The sequence below is a fragment of the Macaca mulatta genome, chromosome 16, assembly GCF_049350105.2.
Source record: "Macaca mulatta isolate MMU2019108-1 chromosome 16, T2T-MMU8v2.0, whole genome shotgun sequence".
NCBI lineage: Eukaryota > Metazoa > Chordata > Mammalia > Primates > Cercopithecidae > Macaca > Macaca mulatta.
This window is the reverse complement of record NC_133421.1, coordinates 91647588-91673116: the sequence shown is the minus strand read 5'-3', so window position 1 is coordinate 91673116 and position 25529 is coordinate 91647588. Positions and strand designations below refer to the sequence as shown.

The window sequence follows — 25529 nt, the reverse complement described above, 5'->3', positions numbered from 1 at the left end:
ACAGGATTCCGGGAGCCTGGGCTGACCGTGAGCCCGGCCGGAGCTGGGCACGTTACGGGGTGGCAGGCGTGTGTCACCGTGGATAAAGTGTACCAACACCCACGGAGAGGCAGGAGAAGCGGTTTGGCGAGGCGGCTCATCCGCGGGGTGGAGTCTGGAGGCTGCTCCTGGAGGAGCCAGGGAAGGGCTGACAGGGCCCCTGACCTGAGTTCCTGGAACAATCCCAACCAGGGGATCTTGGGTCCAGCAGGGAGGGGAGTCCAGGCCAGGAGGGGCCGGTGGGGTCTGCGCCCTGCAGCAGCCGACTCACCCAGCACGGAGCCCCCACACTCCCGGTTCTCCCCACAGCCCCAGTGGTGAGCACCCACCCCCACTCGCCGGGTTCCTCACTGAAACACAAGCGCCTATCAGTCACCAGGCTTCTAAACAGCCGGGACCCAGCCAGCCACCTGCAACGTCGCTGACCCATCTGCCAGCCACGCTTCACGGCCATTCCAGTCAAGGCCACAGGCTGCGCCTCTAGGGACAGCCTGGGCCCTGCCTCAGAGCCCACGGTTGTCCTCAGACACCCATGAGGCATAACCGGGACCCAGGCCACCCTGGCCACTGACTGGGCTAGCCGCAGGGGCAGCACGGGCAGGAGCCCCTGGCCCCTCTGAGGATGCCTACTGCCCAGGGACAACAGCACCTGCCCTGCCAGGCACACGGGGGTCCCAGGCAGGGTGTGTTCACCACACCCAGTGCATGACCCGCTCCAGACCCAGCCTCCTCACTGCTGGTTTACCCCCAAAACCCTGGGACAGGCTCCTCCCTGCCCCATGAGTCCCACACCGGCTGCTGGCCACAGAGGGCCGGGGGTGAGCAGGGGTGCTGAGGAAACCTCAGGCCCCGGCTTCAGGAACAAGGTTCACCCCCGAGGCAGGAGGGGCAGGCAGGGCAGCAGCCGCCAGTCCATGCGGGCAGACCCAGCCTTTGATCAGGAGCGGCCCTTGTGCCAGCTGCCGGGAGGCCGAGTCGTGGGGGGTGTCTGCTGGGACTGGCGTCCCAGCCCAGCACAGGGCTGCAGGGCGGCCTCCCGGCCGGTGGAGTCACTTCAAAGACAGGGCCAGGGGGCGCCGGGCAGCCCCAGCCTCTCCCAGCGCCCGGTTCTGATCGCCAGTAAAACTACCTTCTAATAATTAATGCCTGACATCAAAGGCAGGAACCGCCCGGGTCTGTGAACCACCCCGGGCCTCGGCCGAGGACCTGCCTGTATTTTATCCTGTCTCTTTCTTCTGACTCTTTATTTAAATCCAAAAACCACACACAGGCAAAACATTAATGGGAAACTTGGAAACTCTTTCTGCTTACTAAAGTGTACCTTTGAAGTTCCCCAAAAAAGTTCTGTTTTGTTCCTTTCTCCCCTCCCCCCCAGCACTGAAAGGACCCAGCAGCGGCATGTGGCCGCGGGCCCTCTGCGTGTGCGGCTGGCAGCGACGGGAGGCGCGGGGCAGGCAGGACGCCCTCTGTCAATCAGCTGCCTCAGTCCCAGATCAAAGGCCCTCAGCACGCTGCGCAGGCCGGGCACACGCTCCCTCCCCTGGACCTCGCCTGCCAGCCGGGACCCCACCCCAACAGCACCTCCCGACAGGCGAGCACGGGCGGGCACTGCTCTGGGCTGCGAGCCCCGTTCTCCACACCCCACACTCCGCAGACAAGACCCGCCCTGGGCACGGAGGGAAGAAGGGGCTGAGGCCCACACCTCTAGAATGTGGGAACGTGACAGCCAGTGTCCCTCACACCGAGGGGTCCCCACAAGAGCAGGCCTAGAGGGGGTCACCCCTGCTCACCCAGAGCACACGAGTCTGTCTCCAGCCTGACTCTGGGTCGAGGGGCACAAGCGCTTCATGGGGACTCAGGTGTCACAGTGCAGAGTTCAGCAGAGTTCCCAGAGGGAGGACGGTGTGCCAACACCATCATAGTCCCAGAACGGACCCAACGCCGTCACTCCCCACTCCCCTGTCCACTCAACAGGGACAGTCCCAGGACAGCCAGGGGGACAGAAAGCAGAGGGACTGGACCCTGACGCCGGAAGCCCTACATCCAACATGGTGCAGACGCCCGGCCTCTGCCCTCCCAGGTGTGTGGCCAGGACGCAAGTGGGAGGCGTGAGGCTGCTTCACTCAGAAGTGGCCAGAGGAGGACGAAGCAAACTCCTGACCTCACCTGAGGTCCGGGACACGGAGCACGAGTGCCCAGGGCACAGCCCAGGCCAGGGCTATGTGCACAGAGCCCTCCTGGCCACTTGTTTTTTTTTTTTTTTTTGAGACAGAGTTTCACTCTGTCACCCAGGCTGGAATGCAGTAGTGTGATCTCAGCTCACTGCCTCTGCCTCCCGGGTTCAAGTGATTCTCCTGCCTCAGCCTCCCACGTAGCTGGGATTACACACGCCTGCCACCACGCCCAGCTAATTTTTGTATTTTTAGTAGAGACAGGGTTTTGCCATGTTGTCCAGGCTGGTCTCAAACTCCTGACCTCAGGTGATCTGCCCACCTCGGTCTCCCAAAGTGCTGTGAGCCACTGCGCCCGGCCCAGACACAAATATTTTAAATGTCCACAGGAGATGGAGGCATGGGGGCCTTCCAGGCCCACTAGGTCAGCAGGAGCTCAGGAAGCTCTGACCCAGCCTGTGCGCTATGGCTGGCAGCTGGCCCTCAGGGGACACAAGGGCTGCAAAACAGCCTCCTCCCATCCCTCACTGAGAGCTGCATGACAGTCCCCCAGTCTGCCTCTTTTGGCACAAAATCCATAAATGCCATGAACACCCTAGTTCTGCAGGTGAGGAAGCTAAGGAAGTCAGGTTCCAGCAGCCCAGGTGCAGGGCTCTGATGCAGGGTCAGGACAGCGACAAAGGAAAAGTCAGCCACAGGGCCAGGGACCCCACAGACACGAGGTCCCCACGGTGTGGGGGAGGCATGAGACAGAGGGTCAGGCCACAACCCCACACAGGCATGCTCGGAGGTCAGCACCTGGCCGCCTGCCTGCACACACTCCCCGCCGAGGGCCCAGTGCCCCAGTGGTGGGTGGAGTCTGCAGTGAGCAGTGACCATAACCTTCGGAGAATTTCCAGAACCAGAAAAGAGGGGCCACTGCCCAGTTCCCTTGTGAGCCAGGTGAAATTTGATTCCCAAACTGGATGAAGACAGAGCAAGGAAAAAAGTCCGTCTCATTTACTAACACACAGGCACAAGCCAATAAAATAAAGCACACGGTCATCTCCTTCGATGCTGAAAACACTGGAACGGTTCAACACCCACTTAAGATTGTTTTAAATGTCAGAAAGCTAGGAATAGTGACTTTCTCAGCTTGATAAAGACTTTTTATAGCACACATCATTCTTGGCAGAGAAACTACTAGTAATTCCTGTTACAATCAAGACAAGGAAGGATGTCCACTAAGATCGCCACTATCCAAAAGCACCAGAGGCCCAGTCGCTGCAACAAAGGAAGAAAAACAATGAGAGGACAAAGGGAAAGAGGTCTGCAGAGACCCCAACAGAAACCAAGACACCACTAGAACTAACAAGGAGTCAGTCAGTCAAAAATGTAACAGGAAGCATGATACCATCCATAATATTATAAAAAGTAACTTTCAGGCCGGTGAGGTGGCTCACAATTGTAATCCCAGAATTTTGGGTGGCTGAGATAAGAGGATTGCTTGAGCCCAGGAATTTGAGACCAGCCTGGGCAACAGAGGGAGACCTTGTCTTTATGAAAAATAAAAATAAATTAGGCTGAGCGCGATGGCTCATGCCCATAATCCCAGCGCTTTGGGAGGCCGAGGCGGGTGGATCACCTGAGGCCAGGAGTTTGAGACTAGCCCGGCCAACATGGTGAAACCCCATCTCTTTTAAAAATACAAAAATTAGCCGGCATGATGGTGAGTGCCTGTAATCCCAGCTACCTGGGAGGCTGAGGCAGGAGAATCACTGGAACCCAGGAGGCAGAGATTGCAGTGAGCCGAGATCACACCACTGCACTGCAGCCTGGGCGACAGAGCAAGACTCCTCATCTCATAAATAAATACATATACGTATATATTAGCCGGGTGTGGTGGCTCACACCTGTGGTCCCAGCTGCTTGGGAGGCTGAGGTGGGGGGATCACTTGAACCCAGGAGGCGGAGGTTGCAGTGAACTGAGATCCCACCCACTCCAGCCTGGGTGACAGAGCGAGATTCTGTCTCAAAAAAATAATAATAAAAAAATAAATAAATTAGCCCGGCATGGTGGTGTACAGCTGTGGTCCCAGCTACTTGGGAGGCTGAGGGGAGAGGATGGCTTGAGACCAGGAGGTCAAGGCTACAGTGAACCAAGATCACACCACTGTACTCCAGCCTGGGCCACAGAGCAAGACCCCCGTCTCAAAAAATTTAAAGAAATTTGTGCCACTGAATGGCACCCTCTTGAACCGGCCCCCTCGTAGGCGTTTTGGAAAAAGAACACCCACGTGTGTGGCCGTGTCTGTCACTGGTGGCTCCTCCTCCCTCCGGTTCCAGCACTCCCACGCCTGTCCTCCCGCAAACTGTTCTCGGACCTCACATCCAGCTCTGTAAGTGTGGGGCGGCCACTCTCCCAGCCTGCGTGGGGCCTCGAGGGCATCAGGGTTGGCTCTGGGCCCTTCTCAGGACACTCTGAGGTTTGGGGATCACCTGGTGGCTTTGTGGACGTGTGGGGGGAGCGCAGGTGGGGTCCCTAACCTTCCCCACACACCAAGGGAGCAGAAGACATGCTTAGCATCCATGCTGCCAGCCTGAGTGCTAACCAGCAGCAATGCGTGGCCACAGGGACAGGCCCTACCCTGCCCTGAGCAGCAGCAGGCAATCGGGGGCTGGGCTTTGGGAGGAAGACCCAGCACCTCCGGGAACGAGCCCAAGGAGGAGAGGAGCCTGGGATGTTCCAAGAGCCCAAGGGACTTCCTGGGGAATCCGCAGTGATGCCTTCACTCCCACGGGGTGGACGGGTTTCGCGGTATTTCTGAAGGAGCCATCGCCCAGTGGAGTCCCAGGAAGGCGGAACCCACACGAGTCTCCCGGCGAGGACGCCCACCAAGCCGCACCTCCAAGGAAGCCCATGGGGACACTGGGAAGGCAACTGGACGGCTCGGGGTTCCAGAGGGAAAATTCCACATCAGCTTCCAGGCAGGAGTGGATGGATGGGTGACCCATGCCACGTGCTCCCCCTCTGAGCTCTGACGTGGCTGCAGTGGGCCAGGGAGGGGCCCTGCAAGCCCAGCTTGACCCAAAACACCAGACACAACCCCTGGAGGCTGACAGCCAGTGGGCAGCACAGGGAAGGAGGAGGCGGACACTGGTGACGGGCAGAACCCCCAGGCACACAAGGCTCCGCACGATCAGCGTGATCCAAACGTGGGGCCAGCTGGGCACGGTGGCTCACGCCTGCGATCACAGCACTGTGGGGGGCCGAGGCGGGCAGGTCACCTGAGGTCAGGAGTTCGAGACCAGACTGGCCGACATGGTGAAACCCCATCACTACTAAAAATACAAAAATTAGCCATGCATGGTGACAGGTGCCTGTAATCCCACCTACTCGGGAGGCTGAGGCAAGAGAATCGCTTGAACCCAGGAGGTGGAGGTTGCAGTGAGCCGAGATCGCACCACTGCACTCCAGCCTGGGTGACAGAGTGAGACTGTGTTTCGAAAAAACGAAAAAAAGGCAAGGCGTGGTGGCTCATACCTGTAATCCCAACACTTTGCGAGGCTGAGGTGGGTGGATCACCTAAGGTCAGGAGTTTGAGACCAGTCTGGTCAACATGGTGAAACCATGTCTCTAGTAAAAATACAAAAATTAGCTGAGCATAGTGGCACACGCCTGTAGTCCCAGCTACTCGGGAGGCTGAGGAAGGAGAATCGCTTGGACCCGGGAGGTGGAGGTTGCAGTGAGCTGAAAGTGCGCCACTACACTCCAGCCTGGGCAACAAGAGCGAAACTCCATCTCAAAAAAAAAAAAAAAAGGGCCGGGCGCGGTGGCTCAAGCCTGTAATCCCAGCACTTTGGGAGGACGAGACGGGCGGATCACAAGGTCAGGAGATCGAGACCATCATGGCTAACACGGTGAAACCCCGTCTCTACTAAAAAATACAAAAACCTAGCCGGGCGAGGTGGCGGGCGCCTGTAGTCCCAGCTACTCGGGAGGCTGAGGCAGGAGAATGGCGTGAACCCGGGAGGCGGAGCTTGCAGTGAGCTGAGATCCGGCCACTGCACTCCAGTCTGGGCGACAAAGCGAGACTCTGTCTCAACAAAAAAAAAAAAAAAAAAAAAAGTGGGTGCCTCAGTAATGGGGGTTTAAAACCAGAAAAAAGGGCTGGAGGCGGTGGCTCACGCCTGTAATCTCAGCAGTTTGGGAGGCCAAGGTGGGCGGATCGTGAGGTCAAGAGATTGAGACCATCCTGGCCAACATGGTGAAACCCTGTCTGTACTAAAAACACAAAAAATTTAGCTGGGCATGGTGGTGCGCACCTGTAGTCCCAGCTACTCAGGAGGCTGAGGTAGGAGAACCACTTGAACCTGGGAGGTGGAAGTTGGGTTGCTGTGAGCCGAGATCGTGCCACTGCACTCCCACCTGGTGATAAGAGTTAGACTCTGTCTCAAAAAAAAAAAAAAAAAAAAAAAAATCACCTCCCTGAGAGCTAAGAACAAGCCCAGACCCTGCTCAGGTCGGAGGACTCCAAGCCAGGCTGAAGACTGGCTGATGCGTCCACCAACGGCCCCACAACTCACCCTTTCCCCGGCCGTGGCCCGGAGGTTACCGCCCCTTTTCTGGAGATTTCTGAATACCCCACCCCTGAACGTGCACGTAGTTAAGAGTGGATGTAAATGTGACCGCGGCCATGCCCTGAGCTGCTGCCCTCCACGCACCACCCCAGGGCAGCCCACTCTGTGCCCTGTCACGGAGCCAACACGGAGCTGACATGGCTCCCGCCTCGTCATGGAGCCAACACGGCCTCATCCTGGAGCGGACACGGCCTCATCCAGGAGCAGACACAGCCTTGTCTTGGAGCAGACACGGCCTCATGCGGGACCAGACACAGCCACTCTCTCAGTAAAGCTACTTTCTCTACCACCTGCCTACCCCTGAATCCCTTCCTGGGCAAAGCCAGAACCCTCCTGGCCAGAGCCCCACTTTCGGGTTCCTCTGCCCCGCATCACTGCCATGCCACCAGGCTGACCAGCTAAAGCCACGCAGGGCTACCATGTCAGGAGAAAGGACACCCCCAAGCCCCAAGGCCCAGGGCCCCTTTTACCGGCTCCGGCTCCCGCTCCTGCTCCTGCTCCTGCTGGGGATCCTGGCCCGACTTGGACTTCTTTGGCTTGGAGGGGCCTCCGGGGCTGGAGAGGGACTTCGGCAACGTGACTGAAGATGATGTCAGAGGCCTTGTGGGCCCAGGAGGGCCCCCCAGTCTCTGTCCCCCGCCTGAGAAAGGAACAAAGGGGGCAGGTGCGTGCGCCCTCGTGCTCTGCTTCTCCTGAGTGTCCTCGCAGCAGGGCCCTGAGGTGTCCGCGTCCTCCCAACGGCTCAGGTCGCCGCGGCTGAGCTCCCCAGATTCCAAGGGAAGTGAAGTGCTGGCGGCCGCCTGGCCAGCCGACACCGACGACACCGACGAGCCCAGGCTTCCTGGGGTCTTGTCCACAGGGTCGCAGCACTTCATGACAAACCTGAGTGGGGCCAGAGGACAAGGGAAGCACCTTGTGGCGGCCCTGCCTGCCGCCTGCCCCGGCTCACCCGCTCCCACCCCCGGCTCACCCCCTCCCGCCCCGGCTCACCCCCTCCCACCCCCGCCTCACCCCCTCCTGCCCCCGCCTCACCCGCTCCTGCCCCCAGCTCACCCTCTCCCGCCCCCTCCCACCCCATGCACCCTCCCAAGATCCACCTCCCCTCTGGGGGACATGGAGATGAGGCCAGCACAGCCCGGCCCCCACGCCCACAGGCAGGCAGAGGCCGCCAGGCACCCTCCACGACGAGGGCCTGGGTACACCTTCTCCCCACTTGCCACGTGTCCTTTCTCCTTTCCTTTGAGACCACTTTTTTTTTTTTTTGAGACGGAGTCTCGCTCTGTCGCCCAGGCTGGAATGCAGTGGCCGGATCTCGGCTCACTACAAGCTCCGCCTCCCGGGTTCACGCCATTCTCCTGCCTCAGCCTCCAGAGTAGCCGGGACTACAGGCGCCACCACCTCGCCTGGCTAATTTTTTGTATTTTTTTAGTAGAGACGGGATTTCACCGTGTTAGCCAGGATGGTCTCGATCTGCTGACCTCGTGATCCGCCCGTCTCGGCCTCCTAAAGCGCTGGGATTATAGGCATGAGCCACCACGCAGGGCCGAGACCACTTTTTGTAGCTAAATAGACCCCTCGGCCCCAGCAGCACTGCCCTTACCTGATGGTGGCGCTGCCCCCGGTCAGGCCCAGCGACTGCAGCGTCGTGCCCCGCAGGGCGGCTTCACCCATCACCTGTGGGAGAAGCAGCCAGGACACGTGGGCCTCGCACTGGGACCCCAGAGCCCTGGGAAACCCTCCGGGCTCTGGCTCCAGGCACCACATCACCTCTGGGCACTGGCATCACCAGGACCACAGGCCACATGCCCTCTCCGGCCTCCGTCCTACCCACTCCCACATCTGGCCCCTGCCGGTCCACACCCTCCGCAAGGCCCAGCTTCAGTCTGGTCTGCAGCCGGGGCAGGACCTGCTGCCCATGCCTGAGCGAGTCTCCCCCAGCCTGGTCTCCGCAGCTGGGACCCAAGCTCACTGAGGCCTGGACTGGCAGAGCTGGGCTGCAAGAAGGAGGCCCTGGAACCAGGACGCCCTGCCCGGAGCGGGAGAGGCAGGAACGTGCTGTCACCCACGGGGGCAGGGAGGAGGCCTGAGCAACATGCACATCTGTGACTGAGCCGGCCAGGCCTCTGGGCCAGGGTCACCCCGGCTCCATGATGCTTGCCAGCCCTCCCTAGGCCCAGTCCCTGCCGGGAGCCCTCCCCCCTCTGGTGGGTAGAGGTCAGGCCAGCAGCATCTACTCTTCAAAAGCCTCTGAGTGGGCCCCAAAATCACAACACACGGCTTCACAGGCTCTGGTGTCTGGCCAGGGCGAGACCCACCCCACGGCCGCCTCCCCCATGGGTCACAGCGGCCCGGCTGCCTCGGGACACTGCCCCACCCTCCTCCGACTCTCCTGCTCTCAGGGCATTCCTGGGGCTCGGCTTGGGGTGGGCAGGGCTCGGGCCTGGCTGGCCACGTCCCACATGCTAGCTCTGACCTGTGAGGAAGGGGTGGAAAAGCTGCCTCCAGCAAGGGCAGAGTCAAGGGCCCGGCACAAAAGCCAAAGGGTGTAAGGGTCCCCGGGGACCCCAGCCTCAGGCCGGTGCTGGGCCTGGGTCCTGAGCCCCGTGGCTGTCCCCTCGAGGGAGGACATAGACCTGAGCCCCCCTCACAGCCCTGGCCGGGGAGCTTCCAACTAGGGATAAATGGGGGGAGTGTCCCGTCCACACCAGGGCCCCCCAGGGCTCCCCCGGGACAGTGCCCCCCACCGCAGCAAAGGGCACTCAGCCAGGGTGGAAACAAAAGGCCCCTGTGAGGCCAGGGACGAGCGCTAGGAGGGTCCCGCCACGGCGGGCTTTGCTTGCGCCACGCCACACTCGGTTTTGAAAATGATCAAAACACCGAGCTAAGCAAATATTTATTAAATGAAACCACTTTTGTAACTCTTGGGCTTTGAGAGAAGCTGAAAAAACAAACAGGGCGCCGAGGGAGGTTTCGGGGCAGCCCGGGCTCCGAGGGCCGGCCACTCCCTCTTTTTCCATGAAACACGTCGTGCTTTCAAGAGGCTGTGGGAGAGCGGATTTTCCAGCTGGGAAGTGGGCTGAGAGTGAGTGAGGACTGGGTGGGCAAGAGTGGGCCGCCTACCTCGTCCCTCGTGTACACGCAGACTGGGGTGGCCCCGCTGGGGTGCTGCAGGCACTCCCTGGGAGGAGAGGAAAGAAACCGTCAGCTACCCCAGGGCACCTCAGCCAGTGCCACGGAGGCCCGGGGCAGGAGACTCAGAAAGCAAAGGTGTGGGGCCCTCACCCACCCCCTACCCAGAACAGCATCCCAGGCCCAGGCCACAGCCCTCAGCCCAGGCCCCCACTGTGCCCCACAAGTACCGGGAGGAGACACCTGACAGCTGGAGGCACTCCCAAGGAGCATGGCCTGCGGTGCGTGGCCTGGGGGCTACCCCCACCTCCAGTCTTGGGGCTGATGGCAGGACATGAAGCCGCCGATACGGCCCAGGGACCACACGGGAGGGACAAGCAGCGCTGGCTCCGGAATGCGGCTCATGGCCACCTTCACTCAGAAGCCTGAGCGTGAGGGTCCCAAGGTCTGGGCTTTCATCTAAAGCCGCCCACTAAGAGGAGGTGCCCGTCTCCACTCCCTGCTGTCCTCCCTCAGTGCCGACGCCTGATGTCACCAAAGCATGGGGGGAGGGGTGCTGCACTCCGCTCACGCCCGCTTGCCCGTGGCCGGGGAGGCCGTACTTGTAAGTCCATGTCGGACTCTGCCACCAGTGTCTTTCTGAGCCTTGCCCCGCAGGAGACACAGCTGGACCCGTGCATAAGTGGGCGTGCATATGCAGCATGCTCCCACACAGGCCTGATGTGCACAGCAGCCTGGGAGATAGGCGTATCCCGCCACGTACAGCCCCAGAGCACGTGAACTGCTGGCGGCACCTGCTGCATAACGGGGGCTCGCCTGTGTTTCCAACTCCCCACCGTGAATTCCTCCCCACTGAGAAAAACAAAAGCCCGTCTCAGGCCTTCCTTGGAGACGCCCCTGATCAGTCCCCCTCTAGGGAGGGGAATCCGAGAGGAGGGGGCAGGTGGCCAGAGCCTAGGCAAAGGGGAGGCCAGGGTTGGCCTCAGGTCAGGCAGGTGCCCTGCCGGACCCTATGGCCAGTGTGGCTTGCAGGGGCTCAGGTGGGACAGGAAGACACCTGTCTTCAGGTCAGGTGGTGACCAGAACACAGGGCATAAAGATAAGGTGAGAGCTGGGCTGGAAACTGCTTACAGCAACACCCTGGGATGGAAGGGTCAGAGGACAGGGTGTCTGCAGTGTCCAGGTCGAGACACCCATGCACGTACATGCACAGAGCGGGCTCCTGGGACAGGAGCTGTCAGCCTCCGCTTGAACCCACCTGCATGCTTATAGGGCCGCAGGGGCCCATCGTGGGCCCACCGTGCACTCGCCGTGCTCCCGACCCTGGGATCTGCTGATCTACTCGAAAGGGCAGGACTCAGCTGGGCACGGTGGCTCCCGCCTGTAATCCCAGCACTTTGCGGGGCTGAGAAGGGTGGATCACGAAGTCAGGAGATCGAGACCATCCTGGCTAACATGGTGAAACCCCGTCTCTACTAAAAATACAAAAAATTAGCCATGCGTGGTGGTGGCACCTGTAGTCCCAGCTACTCAGGAGGCTGAGGCAGGAGAATGGTGTGAACCCGGGAGGCGGAGCTTGCAGTGAGCCGAGATGGCGCCACTGCACTCCAGCCTGGGCGACAGAGCGAGACTCCGTCTCAAAAAAAAAAAAGATCAGGACTCGCCTCCGTGAAATGGGAACAGACCAGGCAGAAAAGCCAGAGGCGCCACACCCAGGACAGGCCCAGCCCCGCCACCTGGGGACTCGGCCATGTGTGTGGGTTTGACGTGTTTTCTTTTGTTTCGTGGCCTCTATTTTTCATGTCCTCACTCCTAGGGGAGGGGCATCCCTTCCCCACCCCAGCCCCAACTCTGACAGCCTGGTCCGGCTGCAGAGGCCCCGCAGGGCTGTGAACTTAGCCCCATGCTCTCCCTGGACCCACTGCCTACAATGAAGCCCCTCCCCGATGGCCTCTGGCCTGGAGCGCTGCGCACCACGCACATGGCGATGTCCTCTGCACACAGGCTGGGACACGCTCGCTGAGCTCCCATCCCACAGAAAAGCCAACAAAGGGCCTCGGATTTGCCTTCCCTCCAAAGGGCTGGAGACTCAGCCCAGAGGCCCCGAGACCCAGGGCTCAGGAAAACACAAGGCCCCAAAATGCACGGAGCAGAGCCTGGACAGAGGCGGAGCGAGGCCTCAAGGAAGCACAGCCCCCAGGGCCAGGAAGGGGAACGGTGAGGGCCGAGGGTCCCGGCTCCCTAGCAGGATAGGGATGGCCAGGGACCGGAGACGGCCACGAGGCCACTTATCTATGGCTGGGAGGCACTGGGCCATGTGGTGGCCGGAGTCCCAACTCACAGTCCTTCCCCGGCACCGACCGCCAGCTTGGGGACCTCAAATCACAAACAGGGACAGAGCACAGCAGCGTGACATCAAACGCCAGCCGGGCTTTGATGTGCGGCTCCTCCGGAGGGATCAGATTCCCTCGTGCGGGATCTGAGGGAGCGGCTTGTGAACACGTTGTGTGGCGGCCAGCCGAGGGGAGGGGCGGCCGGCAATCGGTTCCAGACCTTCTGCGCCGGCCCAGCGCGCAGGACGACATGGCCCGGGGGAAATTCCAGCGCCCGAGGAGACAGAGCCCCCTGTGCCTGGCGAAGCCATCCCCGCCTGCCCCCTACGCAGACCTCTGCAAGGCCCAATGCCTGCAGGGGCAAGACCCAGGGCCTCCCGGGGACCCTAGGCCAGGCCAAGCCACCAGACACCACGCTCCGAAGCCAGAAACGCAAGACAGGGTGCTGTTGGGCGCGTCCGCGGGTGCCTGCTCGCAGCGGGGTACTGGCACACTCTCACGCACTCTGCAGCCAGCAGAGCTCCCCGCTTGGCCAGGGCCAGAAGCCAGCGGGACGGCCAGGAGGGCAGACACGCCCCTGCTGCTGGCTTCGCCGGCATATTCTTTATGCACCACAAACCCCGCCCCGGTGGGGCCCCGCTCCGGCAAGGCGCGGCTGTGTGCTGGGGACAAGGCAGTGAGTCTGGAGCCCTCCGTGTTCATGTCCTGTCTGGGTCTGACAAAGCTGGGTGCAAACACAGGTGCTGACGAGAGCCTAGGCAGCAGCACGCGCCCTGCCGGGAACAGAAGCCCGCAGAGCTGTGGCTGCAGGCCAGGAGCCACTCGGCTCGGGGAGGCCCGCAGAGGGCACCACCCACCACACGACAGCCCAGCCGAGAAGTGGGCTGGACAGAGCCTGGGAGAGCCTCAGGGGAAGGCAGCCTCCGGCCGTCCCAACCCAGCCAGGTCCGGACAGGGATGGACAAGGATGAACAGGGATGAACAGGGATGAACAGGGACGGACAGGGATGGACAGGAATGGGCCCCAGAGCTCTGAGCTGGCCTGGCAGCATGCACAGACCCACCCTGAGTGTGGCCACAGCCGGTGCTCCACCTGGCAGAGCCCTGTTCTCACCAGCAGCCCCTCCCTACAGCCCAGCACACCCAGAGGGCTGCAGAAATCGCCCGGCTTTCCTAGAGCCACAGCTTTACCCACAGGAGGAGGAACGGGCTGAGACGCACTCAGCCAGACCCCAAGCACTGAGTCAAGGCTGGGAGCAGAGGGCTGGGCACCTGGGAAGAGATCCAGCCGGGGGCCGGGCACACTGGGGAGCCACTCCCACCTGGGGTGCCCATGCCAGCACAGCCGGGGGGCACCTCTGAGAGAGGGCAAATCCCCTCCACGGCCAAGCTCATGAATCTGACATTTACAGAAAGCCCACGCTGCTCCCTCACGGTCTTCAGATGGAAAGCGGCTCAGCTGCTGTGTGAGCTCCCTCGGCTCACCCTCGGTCACCCCCAACAGTCCCCGCTTCTCTTCCTGCTCAGCAGCTCAGCATGGTCCGTCCACACCCCTGCCTTTCACCACTGCTCCATGGCAACCAGGTCCCTACAGGACTTGGGGTTCAAGCTACGGGACTCGCTCGCCTGCCCCCGTGGGCTGCCCAGACATGCCACAGCACCCCCCGAGTCGCAGTATGACCTCCCGGGGCTCGTGCCTGCTGGCTCTAAACCCACGGAGAGAAACTCCTCATAGGAAATCCTTTAGCATTAACAACCTGTACCCCAGCAAAGACGCTGGCCAGAAAGGTGCTCCCTTTCCTTCTCCGGGTGCCTCCAGGAGGGCCCGTAGGCAATGAAATCCTCGTTTCCATCTCATGCGTCTCCTATCACGGAAGGCACACTCCCCATCATGAAGATCCCAAACTCAGACACAGGCCCACCGGGCAGGTGGAAACAGTGTCCCCCAGAACTCAGTGTGGCTATTCACACCCCTCTGCTGGGCAGAACCTTCAGATTACAGGGAAAATGGGAAAGCTTGAAGCCAGCAGTGTGCAGCCTCCGTCTCCTGCCTCCCTGCGGCAGAGCCTGAGAGGCAGAGCGGAGGAGCGGCCAGTCCACGAGGACCCGGCCCAGACCGAGACGCTCCAAGTGCACAGTACACGCAGGTCTCAAGGACTTTGCACAACAAAAGCATGAGACGGCTTGCTTTTCTACTGACTACGTGTCTAGGAAGTCGTATTTTGGGTATACTGAGTTAGTTACACATATTACTAAAGCTAATGACACCTATTTTTATTTCTTCTTTAATGCGGTAACAAGAAAAAGTGGGTCACTGGCCAGGTGCGGTGGCTCACGCCTGTAATCCCAGCACTTTGGGAGGCCAGGGTGGGGTAGATCACCTGAGGTCTGGAGTTCCAGACAAGTCTGGCCAACATGGTGAAACTCCGTCTCTAAAAAAATACAAAGACTAGCCCGGCATGATGGCGCGCACCAGTAATCCCAGCTACTCGGGTGGCTGAGGCAGGAGAATTGCTTGAACCCGGGAGGCGGAGATTGCAGTGAGCCAAGATGGCACCACTGCACTCCAGCCTGGGTGAAAGAAAAGAAAACGTGAGTCACCTCCATGGCTGACACATGTGGCTCACTGGCATCCCCAAGGCCCCTGCTGCTCGAGTCGCTGGTCAGGCCAGGGCTGCGTGCTATGGTGACACCCTTGCAGTGGAGCTGCGACCTTTCAAACATGTGGCGGTCTCCATCCAAGGAAATCACCCAGGGGTCCCCAAATACACAAAGCAGGCTTTGTCCCAGGGCAACTCCTGGGCAGGCTACAGGCCTGCAGTCCCCAGCCATGGAACTCCCCTTCCAAGCACACTGTCCCTGGACTCAGACCTCCTCCGAAACACACGAAGGGAGAAACAACAGCTTCCCACCTGTCCCACTCTGCGAACACCTGGAGTTCCCAAGGCCTCCCCAACCCTCCTGGGCCAGTGCAGGAACACTAGGCACGAGAGAGCCTTCCTCCCTCATGCAGACCTGCTGGGGACCAGCTTCCAGCACAGAGCCCACGAGGCACTCCACCCTCACCGTGGGGCTGGCAACGCCAACGCCACCCACCACGAAACCTCGTCCACATCCTGCTCCATGGTTAGCAAACTCCAGCTTCTGGGACGAAGCTTGGGTCTGAGCTTTTAGAAATGTATTTATTTATTATTTATTTATTTTTGAGACGGGGTCTCAGTCTGTCACCCAGGCTGGAATGCAGTGGTGTGATGTCGGCTCACTGCAACCTCCACCTCCTGGGTTCAAGTGATTCTCCTGCCTTAACTTCCTGAGTAGCTGGGATTACAGGCACCTGCCACCACACCCGGCTAATTTTTGTACTTTTAGTAGAGACAGGGTTTCACCATGTTGGCCAGGCTGGTCTCAAACTCCTGACCTCAGGTGATCTGCCTGCCTCAGCCTCCCAAAGTGCTGGGATTACACGTGAGAGCCGCCATGCCCGTCCCAGAGATAAAATGTAAGGAAACCCTGTCTTAAATTCCACCTCTGGAATTTAGCCCACGGGAGGAGCTGGGGTGGGTGACCAGGTGCAAAGGCCTCCAGCTGCAGGCTCTGCTCCAGCCCTGCCCGGGATGCCCTGAGACACAGCCAGACACCCCGCAACACCCACATGACACCCACATGATGGAACAGCATGGCTGTGAGGAGTGACAGGTGCGGGACCCTCCAGGAAGACGTCCACAGCATATTCACTAGCAATAAGAGTCAGCCACAAATCACTCTGCACCCCAGGCATGAGTGTTCACCAAATGAGATGTACGTGCAGACACACCCGGAGACAGACCCACACCGCCACACAGACCAGGGTGCCAGGCTGAGGGCTCCGGGCTTCACTACCAATGGCCCCACCACCTGCTGTCCCGGTTTCTCGAAAGAGTTGCCCCACTTGCTCCAGGTTTGGTTTTTTTTTTTTTTTTTTTTTTTTGAGACGGACTCTCGCTCCGTTGCCCAGGCTGGAGTGCAGCGGCGCAATCTTGGCTCACTGAAATCTCCGCCTCCTGGGTTCAAGCAATTCTTCTGCCTCAGCCTTCTGAGTAGCTGGGACTACAGGCGCCCACCACCACGCCCGGCTAATTTTTGTATTTTTAGTAGAGACGGGGTTTCACCATATTGGCCAGGCTGGTCTCGAACTCCTGACCTCATGACCCGCCCACCTCAGCCTCCCAAAGTGCTGGGATTACAGGGGTGAGCCACCGCACCCAGACCTGTTGTTTCTTTTTACTGTTTTTTTTTTTTTTTTGGAGACGGAGTTTTGCTCTTATTGCCCAGGGTGGAGTGCAGTGGTGCGATCTCAGCTCGCTGCAACCTCCTCCAAAGCGCCCAAACCCACCCCCATAGCCACCACCAAAGCCACCTCCAGAACCACCACGCCCGGCCACACCTGTTGCTTCTTAAACTAAGTTTCACACAAGGTTTAGAGTCTGTTGAAGAGGCTTATGCTACCGCAATGGCCGCCCCACCTCTCCAGACACCCTCGGGCTCCTCCCCAGTGGCAGCGTCAGGCTACTCCGGGCCACTTCCTCACCTCCATCCCCATCTGAGGACTGACAGCACAGCCAGGGAGGACGGCCCTCACCAAGCACCCATGCCCGTGGGAGCATTAGATTCTGCTCATGCCCGGGGGCACTGCCCAGCCCGGGGACATTTCCTTCAGGACGTTCATCTTTCCTGACTTCTGTTCCCCGTGCTGTTTGGTTTTCTTCTCGCCCTCTGCCACTATTCTCTCAGGAAGCAGCACAGAGCCAGGGCACCGGGCTCCCCAGTCCTCACCCAGCACCCACACAGTGCCTGGGGTCACCCGACTCCCTGCCTGGTGCCACTCCTGCCTCGAGTTCCGCTCACCCCTGCCCGAGGCTTCGCTTTTCTCTTAGGCTCTGTCACCTCCTGCCTCGGGTCTCGCTCACCCCTGCCTGTGGCTTCGGCTTTGCTCTTAGGCTCCATCACTGTTGTTTGAGTTGCGTTTTGGAGGGAAAATTCTGTGCTTATCCTTAACCCGCTGCCATCCCCAGAGGTCTCCATTCACCCCAACACCTGCCAGGATGGCTTCCATCCCCATGACCACTGAGACCCAACCTGCAGACCTCAGTGCCCTCACCCATGAATGCAACACCTGTGCCACACAGCAGGAGCAGGCCCGGCCTGGGGCCACCAGGAGCGCCCGACACACAGCCACCTTCCCAGTGTGGTGCTACTGTCAGACCGGAGCAGGCCTGGCCCTGGCCACCTTCCTAGCGCCCGACGCACAGCCACCTTCCCAGCGCCCAATGCACAGCCACCTTCCCAGCGCCCGATGCACAGACACCTTCCCAGTGCCCGACGCACAGCCACCTTCCCACAGGCCCCACACTCAGCCCTCAAGACATGAACTCACTCCATCCACACACCAGCTGGGGCACAGGTGAGGAAACCGAGGCCCAGGGAGGGTGAGAACCTCCCAGGCTCACAGCAAACCCCAGCCCTGAATCCTTCCATTCTGCTGACTGAGCCTTTTACTGTCAACCAAGACTTCCAGCCACAATGAAAAGACCCAAATTGACAAAGTGCCCATTTTTACACATTCAGGAACAACGTTTAAACCATTAAGCGACAGATAGAAACTGATACACACCAATTACTTGTTTTTATTTTTATTTTTGAGACAGAGTCTCGTTCTGTCACTCAGGCTGGAATGCAGTGGTGTGATCTCAGCTCACTGCTACCTCCACCTCCCGGGCTCAAGTGACCCTCCCACCTCAGCCTCCGGGGTAGCTGGGACCACAGGCACGCACCACCATACCTGGCCTAACATTGCTATTTTTTGTAGAGGAGGGGTTTCACTATGTTGCCAAGGCTGGTCTCGAACTCATGAGCTCAAGCGATCCGCCAGCCTCGACCTCCCGGAGTGCTGGGATTACAGGTGTCAGCCACTGTGCCCAGTCAGCCAATTACTATTAAGAAGATTTTCTAGCCAGGCGCGGTGGCTCACGCCTGTAATCCCAGCACTTTGGGAAGCCGAGACGGGCGGATCACGAGGTCAGGAGGTCAAGACCACCCTGGCTAACACGGTGAAACCCTGTCTCTACTAAAAAATACAAAAAACTAGCCGGTCGTGGTGGCGGGCGCCTGTAGTCCCAGCTACTCAGGAGGCTGAGGCAGGAGAACGGCGTGAACCCAGGAGGCGGAGCTTGCAGTGAGCCAAGATCGCGCCACTGCACTCCAGCCTGGGTGACAGAGCGAGACTCCGTTTCAAAAAAAAAAAAGAAGATTTTCTGGTGGAGCACAGGAGCTCATGCCTGTAATCCCAACAGTTTGGGCGGCTGAGATGGGAGGATCGCTTGAGCCCATGGTTCAAAAGCAGCCTAAGTGACCAACACAGTGAGGCCCTGCCTCTTAAAAAAAAAACTTTATGAGCCCATCCAGGGGAATCAAGCACAGGGAGCCCTGTCCCCAGCACCAAACGTCTCCCCTTGGCACTCACCAGGCCCCCACAACGACAGAAGCACATCCCTGCTCTTCTAGGAGGGCAAGGCTGGGCCGCTGGGCCCATGAAGCTCAGAATGATGAGCCGTGACCGGCCCATCCCCGAGGCTGCTGCTCGTGAACCGGCAGCCCACACACCCCTCCTCTACCGAGGAGTGCAAAGTGCCCGGAGGCACCACAGGCCAGCACAGAGCTTGGGCGTTCAGCTCTGGACCAGATCCAGTAACCACAACAGCTTTCCCACCAAACGGGGTAGGGAAGAGCCCACTGGCCCACTGAGGCTCACCTGGTCTGTGCAAAATGGCTGAGAAGCTCCCAGAGGCTCTGGCCTGAACAGAAACAGTCCTGCAGCCTGGAGCCATCGTCCAGCTGCAGAGCGATGCGAACCTGGAGAGTACCAGACGTGAGAAACTTCCTTAGGAAGAAAGGCAACCATTCCGTCTAAACCCCAGGCTGATTCTCCAGACGCAGAGACGGCGACTGCCCCTGCCCCGGCCTCCGGCGAGAGGCTGACCCCCACGGAGAAGGCTGCCCTCCTGTGTACTCTGGAGTGAGGGCCATGGAGGCTCCCTGGCAGGGCTGCACCAGCATGTGTCTGTGCATGTGTGTGTGCGGGTGTGTGCGAGGGTGCGTGCAGGTATGTGTGTGTGAGGGTGTGTCCAGGTGTGTGTGAGGGTGTGTGCAGGTGTGTGTGCATGTGTGTGCGAGGGTGTGTGCAGATGTATGTGTGTGAGGGTGTGTCCAGGTGTGTGTGCATGTGTGTGCGAGAGTGTGTGCAGGTGTGTGTGCCTGTGTGTGTGCAGGTGTGTGGGTGTGCAGGTGTGTGAGCACGTGTGCGTGGGTGTGTACAGGTGTGTGCGCAGATGTGTCTGCAGGTATGTGTGCAGGTGTGTGGGTGTGCATGTGCAGGTATGTCCATGTCTGTGTGCGGGCGTGTGCAGGTGTGTGTGCATGTGTGTGTGGTGTGTGGAGGTGTGTGCGTGTGTACACAGGTGTGTGCATGTTTCTATGGGTGGGTGGTGTGTGCGGGTGTGTGCAGGTGTGTGTGTGTGTGCATGTTTGTGTGCGGGTATGTGGGTGTGTGCATGTGTGTGTGTGCAGATGTGTGTGCAAGTGTGGGGGGGTGTGTGCACGCGCACATGTTTGTGTGCGGTGTGTGTGCAGGTATGTGCAGGCGCCACGGGAGGGAACTGTGTTGGAGACACTCCTCGTGTCCCAGTGGAGGCTTCAAAAGATTGCAGCTCCACGGAACCTGACTGCAGCCTCAGGAGACACCCTGAGCTAAGCTGCTCCCAGATTCCTGACGCTCAGAAACCACATGAGATGGTAAATCTTTTTTTTTTTTTTTTTGGAGACAGAGGCTCACTCTGTTGCCAGACTGGAGTGCAGTGGAGCGATCTCAGTTCACTACAACTCCGCCTCCCGGGTTCAAGCGATTCCCGTCTCAGCCTCCCAAGTAGCTGGGATTACAGGTGTGCGCCACCACATCCAGCTGCTTTTTGTATTTTTAGTAAAAACAGGGTTTCACCACGTTGGCCAGGATGGTCTCAATTTCTTGACCTCATGATCCCCCGGCCTCGGCCTCCTAAAGTGCTGGGATTACAGGATTACAGCTGAGCCACCGCGCCATGTCCACTATATCTTAACATCCCAACTTTTTTTTTTTTTTGAGATGGAGTCTTGCTCTTCACCCAGGCTGGAGTGCAGTGGCGCAATCTCGGCTCACTGCAAGCTCCGCCTCCCGGGTTCACACCATTCTCCTGCCTCAGCCTCCCGAGTAGCTGGGACTACAGGCACCCGCCACCACACCCGGCTAATTTTTGTATTTTTAGTAGAGACAGGGTTTCATTATGTTGGCCAGGCTGGTCCCAAAGTCCTGACCTCAGGTGATCTGCCCACCTCGGCCTCCCAAAGTGCCCTGATCACAGGCTGCCCTTGCGGCATCCATGCAGCGCTTTGGGCTCTAACATTCTGGGCAATTCTATGAGCAGGTGGTCAGGCTGGTGGGTGAATGCTGCTGACACCCCAAGCCGGGGAGGGCACAACTGACCCCACCAGAAAGCAAGTAAAACTTCCACACGAAGAATGATGCGGGCCGGGCACGGGGGCTCATGCCTGCAATCCTTTGGGAGCACTTCAGGAGGCCAAGGCAGGTGGATCACGAAGTCAGCAGTTCCAGACCAGCCTGGCCAACATGGTGAAACCCTGTCTCTACTAAAAACATAAAAGTTAGCTGGGCGCGATGACAGACACCTGTAATCCCAGCTACTCGGGAGGCTGAGGCAGGAGAATCACTTGGGCCCAGGAGGCGGAGGTTGCAGTAAGCCGAGATCCTATCATCGCACTCCAGCGTGGGTGACAGAGGAAGACTCTGTTTCAGGAAAAAAAAAAAAAAAAAAACGGCGCGGGTGGATCACGAGGTCAGGAGATCGAGACCATCCTGGCTAACACGGTGAAACCCCGTCTCTGCTAAAAATACAAAAAAATTAGCCGGGCATGGTGGCAGGTGCCTGTAGTCCCAGCTACTCAGGAGGCTGAGGCAGGAGAACAGCGTGAACCTGGGAGGCGGAGCTTGCAGTGAGCCAAGGTTGCACCACTGCCCTCCAGCCTGGGTGACAGAGCGAGACTCCATCTCAAAAAAAAAAAAAAAAACATGAAATGCTCATTTTCAGTCGCTAGTTAACAAAACACAGAAAGTTGCTTGGACCCAACCCAGGGAAGGCAGAATTGGTGCTAAGACTCATGTCCCTCCCTCCCCAGCACCCCCGACCGCCCCCCGTCCTCGGCCAGCTGAACGATTCTGTGCTCCACAGTCAGTCTGCCCCAGAGCACAGCCCACCATGTTCTCAGGCCCCTCACGGCTCCGGGAAGCAGGCACCATCTCCAGCTTGGCATTGTTGGGTAGGTTGGCGAATCTCCACTGCAGAGAAAGGTCGAGCACACTCCTCTGAAACCTGCAAGACAGACCAGAACCCACTCGCTGCCCTGCAGACCCTGACGCGCCCTGCCATCCACGTCCCGCCATCCACGTCCCGCCATCCACGTCCCGCCATCCACGTCCTATGGCAGCTCCCCAACAGCAGGACCTCGTGAACTGCAGAGGCACAAGGCAGGTCCCTGATCACATGGGGCCTCCTGCAAGCAGAAGGGAACAGGGAAAAGGGAGAAGTGGGCCTTGGGGCGCACCGAGGGGGTTGCTCCTTCGGAGTCTGGGGTGCTGACAGCTCCAGTGCAGACTCTTGGAAAACAGAGAGAGAACGACTGGGGCGTGAACGCTGCTGCACTTGCAGACGCAGGGGTATCACAGCCCCCGGCCATCACAGCTGGAGCCACCACAGAAAACTCGGCTGGCCAGGCGCGGTGGCTCACGTCTAGAATCCCAGCACTTTGGGAGGCTGAGGAGGGTGGATCACCGAGGTCAGGAATTTGAGACTAGCCTGGCCAACATGGGTGAAACCCCATCTCTACTAAAAATACTAAAAAAAAGCCAGGCATGGTGGCTCAGGCCTGTAATCCCAGCTACTCGGAGGCTGAGGCAGGAGAATCGCTTGAACCCAGGAGGCAGAGGCTGCAGTAAGCCGAGATCGTGCCACTGCACTCCAGCCTGGGCAACAAGAGCAAAACTCCGTCTCAAAAAAAGAAATCTGAATATACTCAAAGTGGTTGGCCCCACTTTGGAAATGCAAGCTGCTGTTGAAGACAATAGTGAAGAGAGTTTAGACAGCCTGGGGGCATCTGGAAGAATTAAGAGAGAACAAACTTTGCCATCAATCTTCAATACTGGCCAGAAAGTGACTCTGGATTTGCCACATGAAATGTCTAGGGCAAGACATGATAGCAGATGGGGGGAACCCGAGGGCAGGCAGGCTGGGAGCCTTGGAGAGGAGGGCACTGTTCATGCAGGGGCTGCATTCCTCTGCACTGGCTGTGCTTTGTAAGCAAGCGGTACCATTAGCAGAGGAAAAGGAGACCTGAAAACATGGCCATGGTGCTGCAGGACCTGCCTCAAAATCGCACTCACTGGTTCCCACCAGACACCACCACACAGACCACGGGCAGGTGAGCAATCAGAAGTAACAATGGGCCAGGCATGGTGGCTCACGCCTGTAATCCCAGCAATTTGGGAGGCCAAGACGGGCGGATCACTTGAGGTCAGGAGTTTGAGAGCAGTCTGGCCAATGTGGTGAAATCCCATCTCTACTAAAAATACAAAAATTAGCCAGGCGTGGCGGTGCACGCTTGTAGTCCCAGCTACTCGGGAGGCTGAGGTGGGAGAAGTGCTTCAAGCCGGGAGGCAGAGGTTGTAGTGGGCCGAGATTGTGCCATTGCACTCCAGCCTGGGTGACAGAGCGAGACTCCATCTCAAAAAAAAAAAAAAAAGAAAGAAAGAAAAATGAGGCCAGGTACAGTGGCTCACACCTATCAACCCAGCACTTTAGGAGGCCAAGGCGGGCGGATCACTTGAGGTCAGGAATTTGAGACCAGCCTGGCCAACATAGTGAAACCCTGTCTTTACTAAAAATACAAAAATTAGCCGGGCATGGCACGTGACTGTAATTCCAGCTACTCAAGATGCTGAGGCACAAGAATCACTTGAACCCGGGAGGCAGAGGTTGCGGTGAGCTGAGATCATGCCACTGCACTCCAGCCTACGTGACAGAGCAAGACTCTGTTTCAAAATAATGGCCAGGGCACAGTGACTCATGTCTGTAACCCCAACACTTTGGGAGACCAAGGTGGGCAGACCACCTGAGGTCACGAGTTCAAGACCAGCCTGACCAACATGGTGAAACCCCGTTTCTACTAAAAACACAAAAATTAGCTGGGCACGGTGGCACATGCCTGTAATCCCACCTATCGGGAGGCTGGGGCAGGAGAATCGCTTGAACCTGGGAGACGGAGGTGGCAGTGGGCCGAGACAGCACCACTGCACTACAGCCTATGTGACAGAGCGAGACTCCATCTCAAAAAATAGTAATAAAATAAAAAAGAAATAAAAATGAAACCCTAAGCCCCCAACCAACTGAACCGGCCTCTTCTCGGCCCAGTGGACCCCCGAAACCTTGAAAGCTGAGTTCCTGGCCATGGCAGGGTGGGAGATCAGACACGCCTACAGGCTCTCTTCCCTAAGGGATAAACAGAAAGCAGCCTTTCCAAAGACTCTTGGGCTGGTATCTGACATCAGCCAACCTTCCGCCAGGCCCTTCTCTCTTGCGGTTTCTTCAAAACAACCCACAGGTATTTCTTCCTGATAAGAAACCACCAACCATGGAGTCGTTCTGGCACAGTCAGGGTTCTCGTGGCACAGTCAGGGTTCTCGTGGCACAGTCAGGGTTCTCGTGGCACAGTCAGGGTTCTCGTGGCATGGTCAGGGTTTTTGTGGCACGGTCAGGGTCTTCATGTCCGCTGGTTTGCCATTTATTTATTTATTTACTTTTTTTGTAGAGACAGGATCTCACTACATTCCCCAGGCTGATCTGGAATTCCTAGGCTCAAGCAATCCTCTGCCTCAGGCTCCCAAAGTGCTGGGATTACAGGCATGAGCCACTTCGCCCAGCCTGCTTCACCTCTGACTTCAGAGGCCAAAAATTCCACCCTCAGGTCATGCTGGCGCTGCCAATTTTTGAACATAGGACCCATGGAGAGGCAGGAAGCTCAATTGTGTGCACAGTTCTCCTTTCGTGAATACTCACGATCCTCCTATAGTGTATTAAGTACGTCTGTATCAGCCACCCCATTCGGTGTAAATCCCTGTCTTATTCTTCCCTCTCTTGAAGTGTCAGTTTCTAGCTTCTGGCTGGAGGCTATACACTTCCTGGCCTGTTAGAATGGCCACCCTGCAAGCTGCAACCGGTTATGAGAAATAAAGCCCTCCTTTCCAAACATATGAACCTCATTCTTCAGTTGACAAGAGAGACTGGAGAAGGATGGTGGGAAGGTCAGCGGCAGGAAGCCCAAGACCACCTGGCACTCAGAGCACAGGTCCTGGGAGTATCACATGGTCCAAACACAAAGTAGAAGACTGGAATGACCTGGCAGATATCACCCCTAAGAAACTCCTCCCAGGAGAGCCCCGTAAGGCAGGGTGGGCAAGGCCGGGAGGACAGTCTCCTGCTCTCTGCCCCCAGTGTTAGGACAACTGTACTATAAAAACAGGTCTTTAAGGCCAGGCGCGGTGGCTCATGTCTGTAATCCCAGCACTTTGGGATGCTGAGGCGGGCGGATCACAAGGTCAGGAGTTCTACACCATCCTGGTCAACGTGGTGAAACCCCGTCTCTACTAAAAATACAAAAATTAGCTGGGTGTGGTGGTGAGCACCTCTAATCCCAGCTACTTGGGAGGCTGAGGCAGGAGAATCATTTGAACCTACGAGGTGGAAGTTGCAGTGAGCTGAGACCGCACCACTGCATTCCAGCCTGGGCGACAAGAGTGAAACCCTGTCTCAAAAAAAAAAACAGAAAACAGGTTTTTAAAGTAAAAAGCTTTGCGTGTGGGATAGACATGCATGTCTTACTCATATGAGGGCTCTGACCCTTCTGCTCAGACTCCTTGAGAGTCTGGCAGAAGCCCTGTCTTGGGAACAATACCCCCACACAGAACCGTGCGTGTAATTCCCAGGGCTGAGACTGCAGAGATCCACCCGCAGTTTTCAGGGCATCCTATTTCTCCATGGCCAGCTCTTTCCCCTCAGAGCCCCACTGGGAACTTATGCAACCCAATGCCATAAAACCTACA

The 25529-nt window shown here is 58.4% G+C and overlaps 1 protein-coding gene across 33 annotated transcripts in view; it reads right to left on the bottom strand.

Moving 5' to 3' along the window:
• Nucleotides 1–25529, bottom strand: part of ASPSCR1 (ASPSCR1 tether for SLC2A4, UBX domain containing) — a 43604-nt gene that overhangs the window by 16024 nt on the left and 2051 nt on the right. For 30 of the 33 annotated variants that reach the window (XR_013407461.1, XR_013407463.1, XR_013407460.1 and 27 more), the window contains 5 exons: nucleotides 21633–21747; nucleotides 19080–19180; nucleotides 9951–10008; nucleotides 8431–8504; nucleotides 7301–7712 (listed from right to left, as the gene is read on the bottom strand). Coding sequence is in view for 24 of the 33 variants with exons in the window: in XM_077973257.1 (XP_077829383.1) it covers nucleotides 7301–7712; nucleotides 8431–8504; nucleotides 9951–10008; nucleotides 19080–19180; nucleotides 21633–21747 (760 nt within the window). In the remaining 9 variants the exon portion in view is untranslated. Of the gene's footprint in view, nucleotides 1–7300; nucleotides 7713–8430; nucleotides 8505–9950; nucleotides 10009–19079; nucleotides 19181–21632; nucleotides 21929–25529 lie in introns of all 33 variants that reach the window. The other 3 variants (XR_013407462.1, XM_077973274.1, XM_077973258.1) reach the window with 1 other exon arrangement.